The sequence below is a fragment of the Dipodomys ordii genome, unplaced genomic scaffold, assembly GCF_000151885.1.
Source record: "Dipodomys ordii isolate 6190 unplaced genomic scaffold, Dord_2.0 Scaffold153, whole genome shotgun sequence".
Classification (NCBI taxonomy): Eukaryota; Metazoa; Chordata; class Mammalia; order Rodentia; family Heteromyidae; genus Dipodomys; species Dipodomys ordii.
In genome coordinates this window covers 1,309,999-1,318,228 of record NW_012267369.1, presented here as the reverse complement: position 1 = coordinate 1,318,228, position 8,230 = coordinate 1,309,999, and the positions used below count along the sequence as shown (strand labels likewise).

Here is an 8,230-nt window from a genome sequence, read left to right as displayed (position 1 = left end):
TCCAGGTTCTCTGTGATGCTCCTAGCTTCCTCCTCCCTCCCCTCCGCCCCCATTTTTGGAGCAGCCCCCAGTCAGGCACCGTGTGGGCAGAGGAAGCTGGCCAGCAGGTGGGCCGAGCTGGCCAGGCCGTGCCGGCTACAAGGGTCCAGGCCTCTGCCGCCGCCACTGCCGGGGTCAGTACTTGCTCTGTGGCCACTGAGTGGGTTACTGGGTCCCACGGATGCTCAGGACCTTGTCGGCCATATGCTGGGCGGACCGACCTGGGCTGGGGGTGGAGCGGGCGGGGTGCGGGCAGCAGTCCTACCATCCATCACGTCCCCCGGCTCGTGGGCCACACCTGGCTTCTGTTCCCTCATAGAACCACTGGCCCGACCATGACTCCCTGCTCAGCCATTGTGCCATAAACAATTTGGGTTTTGAGAACACAGAGCACCCGCGGGCCAGGCTGGCGGGGCCTCCTTCACAGGGCGAGGACTGTCACCAGGCGCCAGGCACAGGGTGGGGCCGGCCTTTGTTCCATCTGTTCGCGCCTGGTGGGGCTGCTGCGGGCCCTCCTCCCCTGCCGGGCTTCTCCCAGCCTTGGCATCTTTCTCCCATTCTCCATCACAAGAGACCAGACCTTCACTCCTCATTCCTGGGAGCCAACCCTGCCCAGCCTGTGACCACGGCCAGTGGCGGCCACCCCGCGGGAGGGGAGCCGTGCTATCGGACCCCCAGCCGTCCACCCCGAGTGCTCACCCCCGCAGGAAAGGCCACCCGTGCCACCGCGGCCAGAAAGCTTGCGCTCCAAGGCGGTTCACTCACTGCCACCACCTCCTTTTTTGGGGGGGGTCAGGTCGTGGGTTCTGAACTCTGGGCCTGGGCGCTGTCCCTCAGCTCTTCAGCTCAAGGCTAGCGCCCTACCACTTGAGCCACAGCGCCACTTACAGCTTTTTCCTTTTTGCTTATGTGGTGCTGAGGAATCGAACCCAGGACCTCATGCATACAAGGCAAGCACTCTACCACTGAGCCACCTTCCCAGCCCAACCACTACCTCCTTTTTGTTTTTGTTAAAGGCCAAATGATTTCTAACTTTATTTAAAAAAACTAGAATTCAAAAATTAAGAGAATTAGTAGAGTGTGTGTGTGTGTGCATGCGTGCACGCTTGTGTTTCCAACATAAAACAAAACTGTTATTGTTGTGGCATTCAAACCCCATGCTGCTGCTAAGAATAGATCAATGGTCCCTCAGGTAGGAAACACTCCCTGGTATTTACAAAATGGGGGATGAAAGCTGGGGGGCGGAGGTGTTGGCCCAGGGGTGCCTGGTCTGTCTGATGGAGCACCCACTCAGAGAAAATCAACTTCAGACAGACTGACAGGGGTCTCTGGCTGTGAGACGTTTTACAAAATGTGCCTGAATGGAAAATGGCTTCAGCAGACCCAGCGTCCTTTGGTGGATGGAGGATCTGGGCTCTTCTGCGGACTCCGCAGAGGGGAGCCGGAGGAGCCCCTGCTGGCCGCCTCCCGCAGCACAGGCCTAGTTGGGCAGCAACTCCCTACATAGGCAGGAGGCTACAGACTAGAGCTGGATGCTGTGTTTTGTAGTTCTGGGGATTGAACCCCAGGCCTGCAATGCTGGGAGAGTGCTCGACCACGGAGCCACACCCAGCCCTGAAGATTTAATCTTGAGACCAACGCTGGCAACCTACCCAGCTGGGCCAGATTCGTTTCTGCTCTGAAGAATGATTAGAACACTAGAAACAGATGCAACGTTTTTTTAGTTTTGGTTTTGTTTTTGTGCTGGTTCTGTGGCTTGAACTCAGGTCCTGGGCACTGTCCCTGGGCTTTTTGCTTAAGGCTAGGGCTCTACCATTTGAGCCACAGCTCCACTAATGGCTTTTTTGGTGGTTGATTGAAGATATGTCTCATGGACTTTTTTGTTTTGTTTTTTGTTGTAGTGGGTCTTGAACTCTGGGCCTGGGCGCTGTCCCTCAGCTCCTCAGCTCAAGGCGAGCGCTCTACCACTTGAGCCACAGCACTGCTTCCGGTTTTCTGATGGGTAATTGGAGATAAGAGTCTTGTGGAGTTTCCTGCCTGGGCTGGCTTTGAACTGCGATCCTCAGATCTCAGCCTCCTGAGTAGCTAGGGTGACAGGCGCACATCGCTGGTGTCCGGCTTGAACTTCCATCATCAGAGCTCAGTTTCCTGAGTATTTAGGTTATAGGTGTGAGCCGGTTTGGGCTGCTTTTGAAAGTAGCTCTGAGTGAATGCATTTTGGTCTTAAGACCTGAATGTGTGACTCTCCGCATTGCTCTCGTAAGATGTTCCAAAGACGTTATGACCCTCCCCGCCCTGGCTGGAGCTGGGGGCCGGGGACCCTGCGGCCCGTCCCCTTCCTGGCTGGAGCTGGGGGCCGGGGACCCTCCCTGCCCTGGCTGGAGCTGGGGACCCTGCGGCCCCTCCCCGCCCTGGCTGGAGCTGGGGGCCGGGGACCCTGCGGCCCCTCCCCGCCCTGGCTGGAGCTGGGGGCTGGGGACCCTGTGGCCCCTCCCCGCCCTGGCTGGAGCTGGGGGCCGGGACCCTGCAGCCCGTCCCCGCCCTGGCTGGAGCTGGGGACCCTGCAGCCCCTCCCCGCCCTGGCTGGAGCTGGGGGCCGGGACCCTGCGGCCCTTCCCCACCCTGGCTGGAGCTGGATCGGAGCCACCTGCGCGACCCGCTCTGTTCCGGAGTGCGGTGGCAGCCTGGCCCGCACTGGGCGCTCAGGTGCTTCCCTGTTGAGAAACGCACCCTGGACGCCACCCCCCCACGTCACGCCCCTCTGACGTCACCCCCATGTCACTCCCCCCGACGTCACCCCCCGACATCCCCCACCAGCGCCCACATCACCCTCCCATGACCAACGTCCCCACCAGTACGGGTCCACACATGCCACGCCCCCTCACTCTCCTCCCAGTAACAACCCTGGCCCCAGGAGAGCCAGCCCATTCTCCTCTCGCGGTCCTCACATCACTCTAGGAGGAAAATGAGATACGGAAAGGCGAAATGGCCTCCCGAAGAATACATAGTGAGTGCAAGTGCTTAGCAGGCTGAATCCTTCACCACCAGACTCTTGTCCCTCAGTCTTATCTGCCTACCTAGCCACCCATCCATCTAGCCATCCATCCATCTAGCCATCCATCCATCTAGCCATCCATCCATCCACCCATCCACCTATCCACCTATCCACCCATCCATCCACTATCCATCCATCCACCATCCATCTACCCATCCACTATCCATCCATCATCCATCCATCCAGTCAGCCATTATCCATCAATCCATCCATTCACCATCTATCCATCCACCCATCCACCATTCATCCACCCATCCATTCACCATCCAACCATCCATTCACCATCTATCCATCCATCTATCTACCATTCTTCCACCCATCCATTCACCATCTATCCATCCATCTATCTACCATTCTTCCATCTATCATCCATCTACCACCCTTCCACTACCCATCCATCCATCCACCATGCATCTACCCATCCACCATCCATCCACCTATCCATCCACTCATCTATGCACCATCTATCCACCCATCCACCATTTATCCATCCATCCACTATCCATCCAGTCATCCACCATCCATCCATCCATCTATCCACCAATGCATGCATGCATGCCTCCATCCATTCATCCATGCATCTATCCATCAATGATACACCCATCCATCCATCCACCCATCCACCTATCCACCTATCCACCCATCCATCCACTATCCATCCATCCACTATCCATCCAGTCATCCACCGTCCATCCATCCACCCATCCATCCATCAATGCATGCATGCATGCATCCATCTATCCATCAATGATACACCCATCCATCCATCCACCCATCTATCGATCAATGCATCCACGCATACACCTATCCATTCATCCATAAGTGCATCCATCCATTCAGCCACCCATCTATGCATCAATGAATACATGCACATCCATCCACCATCCACCATTTATCCATCCATCCACTATCCATCCATCCACTATCCATCCAGTCATCCACCGTCCATCCATCCACCCATCCATCCATCAATGCATGCATGCATGCATCCATCTATCCATCCATTCATCCATGCATCTATCCATCAATGATACACCCATCCATCCATCCACCCATCTATCGATCAATGCATCCACTCATCCATCCATGCATATACCTATCCATTCATCCATAAGTGCATCCATCTATCCATCAATCAATGCATCCACCCATCCATCTATCCATCAATCAATGCATCCACCCATCCATCTACCCATCTATGCATCAATGAATGCATGCACCCATCCATCCACCCATCCACCATTTATCCATCCATCCACTATCCATCCAGTCATCCACCATCCATCCATCCACCCATCCATCCATCAATGCATGCATCCATCTATCCATCCATCCATCCACGCATCTATCCATCAATGATATACCCATCCATCCACCCATCCACTCATCCACTCATCTATCAATCAATGCATCCACCCATCCATCCATCCACCCATCCACCCATCTATCAATCAATGCATCCACCCATCCATCCATTCATGCATATACCTATCTATTCATCCATCAATGCACCCATCCATCTATCCACTCATCAATGCATCCATCCTTCCATCTATCCATCCATTTGTCCATCCATCCACCCATCTATCCATCCATGCATCCATCCTTCCATTCACCTACCCACCCACCCACCCATGCACCCATCCATCCATGCATCCATCCTTCCATTCATCTACCCACCCATGCACCCATCCGTCCATGCACCCATCCATCCATGCACCCATCTATCCATCCATCCACCCATCTATCCATCCATGCACCCATCCGTCCACGCACCCACCCACCCATGCACCCATCCATCCATGCACCCATCCACCCACGCACCCATCCGTCCACCCATCCATGCATCCATCCTTCCATCTGCCCATCCGTCCACCCATCCATGCATCCATCCTTCCATTCATCTACCTACCCACCCACCCATGCACCCACCCACCCACGCACCCATCCATCCCTGCACCCATCCTCATAGCTGTCACCACTCTGTCCTGTCACTCACTGTCACTCTGTCCATCCAGTGGCACATCCATCCATCCCTGTCACCCATCCATCCTGGGAGTAATATGGTTAGAGAACTCCAGGCCCTGGGGGGGTGGGGAGAAGGCCAAGAACTGCCCATCTGGCCAGGCAGGGTGGACTGGGGTGGGCTGCCCACTGCGGGTGGGGTTGTGTGGGACTGGAGAGAATTAGCAGAGTGCTTGCCAGGATCATCTAATTAGGAACACTGGTGATAAGCAGATAGGATCGGGAATGATTAGAATCCTTTTAAAAAGCCACTCCATTAATTACAGAGACAGAGAGGGGCTCTGGCCACTCAGAATACAAATCGGCTCTCTCCTGGGCCTCCAGCAGCTTGCCCTAGGGGAGAGCTTCATTGGCCTGCTGTGTGACCTTGGGGTGTGCTGTACCCTCTCTGGGCCTCCCAGCATATGAGGTCAGCCTCTGCCTGGAGATCAACTGGTCACTTGTGGCCTTCTCTCTTTCCAGATCAGGAGGGGTTGGCTGGAGGGTACAATATTGGAAGCCGGGCTCCCCAGAGAGGAAGTTGTTCTGTGGGGACGGGGCTTCACCGTCCACTGGGGGCAGAGAGGCTCAGTGAGGCCAAGTAACCTGGTAGTTAAGCAGCGTCCAGGACAGGGTGCTCGGACCTCCGCCTGTGTTCAGAATCCGTGGGGCCCCACGGTCCTGCTGCCCCCGGGCCCTGAGAGTTTCCAGGCCTTGCGGGACACAGGGGAGCCGGCTCTGCTCGTTGGCCTCCAGTGCTGTCTGCGCCTTCCTTCGGGAGCCTTCACCCACCCTGGCCTCCTTCAAGGCCCCCGGTCTGCAGGGGTGGGGCCGGGCCTTGCCAAGTCCTTCGGGTTGCCTCCACCCCAGCCCGTGCTGAGCCGGTGGCGGTCTCAGTTCTGCCTCTAGGCCGTCTGGACCTGACGGCGGGTGGCGTGGGAGCCTGGGCCGGCATGCGGGCTGAAGCCGCGGTGAGCCTGGAGCGCCAGGCAGCGGCGGCTGCTCCTTGCCTCTCCTGGCCTGCCGCCGTCCGTCACTGTGGTCAGAGGGGAGTCTGCAGCGTGGACGCCTGTCTCCTCCTCCAGCACGGACACGGGTGCTGCCCCACAGACCGGCTGGGCCCACGCAAGGCCTGCCCGGCGGGGCAGGGACCGCGTGGCGGCTGGTGCTGTAGGCTCCCCAGACCTTTCCAGAATCTGCTGCTGTCCCTGCTGGCGCTCGGGGCTGGCCAGAACCTGTGAGGTGCCCGAAACTGGGGACTGGAGGTAGCTGGGGGGGGACACCAGGAGGTGGGGACAGAGGTAAGGGGGGGAGAGAGGAAGAGAGGCAGAGGAAGGAGGGCCACGTCGTGAGCACTGGGGCCGAGCATCCACCCAACACCGTCTTCTGGCTTCCAAGTCACGGACGCCCACCGCCCGGAAGGCGTCCAGTGCCTGCTGTTCCCCTGCTCCCCTGCGGCTCTCCAGCTTCCTGAGCCCCCCACAGTCCTGGTGTGGCCATGCGAGACCCTCCAGCCCGTCATGGCCACCCCCTCTGGGGCAGAGCCCACGTCCAGCCCGGCAGGGTCCAGAGCTGGGGGTGGGGACCGCCCCGCCCGGAGCTGATGTCACAAAGGCCGTGGGCCCACCCCCCGAGGAGCTGGTCCCAGGCAGTGCCCCACCGCCGCCCCGCTCCGCAGAGGCCCCTCCTGACCCGGACGCCACTGCGATGGCAAGCTGAACGCGCCAGGCCTGTCCACCCCAAGCCAGCAGACGCCAGCGGCCAGCTCCGCCCCGCCACCGCCGGCTCGGCTCGAGCGCCCGCTCCACCGCACCCTCCGCTCAGCATGGCCAACTACTACGAGGTGCTGGGCGTGCAGGCCAACGCCTCTGCCGAGGACATCAAGAAGGCCTACCGCAAGCTGGCCCTGCGCTGGCACCCGGACAAGAACCCCAACAACAAGGAGGAGGCCGAGAAGAAGTTCAAGCAGGTGTCCGAGGCCTACGAGGTGCTGTCGGACTCGAAGAAGCGCCTGGTGTACGACCGGGCGGGCTGCGAGGCCTGGCGGGCGGGCGGGGCGGGCCCGGCCTGCGGCGGCCCCTTCAGCAGCGGCTACACCTTCCGCAACCCCGAGGACATCTTCCGGGAGTTCTTCGGGGGCCTGGACCCCTTCTCCTTTGACTTCTGGGACGGCCCCTTCGGCAGCGAGCGGGGCCGGAGCCACGGCCTGCGCGGGGCCTTCACGGCCGGCTTCGGCGAGTTCCCGGCCTTCGTGGAGGCCTTCTCGGCCTTCGACTCGCTGGGCCGCGCCGGCGGGGGCAGCCGCAGCACCTTCTCGTCCACCTCCTTCGGGGGCTCGGGGGCCGGCAGCTCCGGCTTCAAGTCTGTGATGTCCTCCACGGAGATGGTCAACGGACACAAGATCACCACCAAGCGCGTCGTGGAGAACGGGCAGGAGCGCGTGGAGGTGGAGGAGGACGGGCAGCTCACGTCCGTGACCGTCAACGGCAAGGAGCAGCTGAAGAGGGTGGACAGCAAGTGAGCCCGGGCTCAGCTCCGCCGGTCTCCGCCAGGTGGGCTGACCGCTAATAAATATGCTGAGTGAGTTCAGGGGAGCTGCGCGCCTCAGGTGTGGGGCCTCTGTTCTGCCCGGCATCGTTCCCAGAGAAGGGTGTGGCCAGCACCCCACAGCTCGGGGTGGCCGGGCCGGCCACCCTCCCGGCGTGCCCCCGGCCACGCCCCCTGTGCCTCTCACACCTCAGGGCCCTTGGTGATAGCCAGGCCAGGTGTGACCGCCCGTATCGAGACTGCTGGCCGTGAAGCCGGCCACACCGCCCCGCTCCCAGCACCGGGTCCCAGTGCTGAGCCTCTGCCACACTCGACCTCAGGGACCCTGTCCTGGCCCCCCAACGCCTTGCCACTCGGGGCCCTGGCACGCGCCCCCTCCTCCAGTGGACACGAGCCTAGGGTTAGTCCTGAGACCCCGTGGGACGGGGGTCAGGCCCCAGCAAGCCCCACTGACTAGGGCAAAGCGGGACCTGGCACCTGGCGAGGGAGCTGGGCACAAAATGACACCAGGGGCCATGCGCAGACGGGCGGGCGGGCAGAGCGGGCTGGGGATTGTTATTATTATTATTTTGTGGGTCCTGGGGC

At 59.9% G+C, this 8,230-nt stretch overlaps 1 protein-coding gene across 1 annotated transcript; it reads left to right on the top strand.

The window, feature by feature from the left end:
• Positions 1–6,923: 6,923 nt before the first annotated feature.
• On the top strand, positions 6,924–7,619 carry Dnajb8 (DnaJ (Hsp40) homolog, subfamily B, member 8). Its single transcript, XM_013032317.1, has one exon. The coding sequence runs from the start codon at positions 6,924–6,926 to the stop codon at positions 7,617–7,619; it is 696 nt and encodes a 231-aa protein (XP_012887771.1).
• Positions 7,620–8,230: the final 611 nt, after the last annotated feature.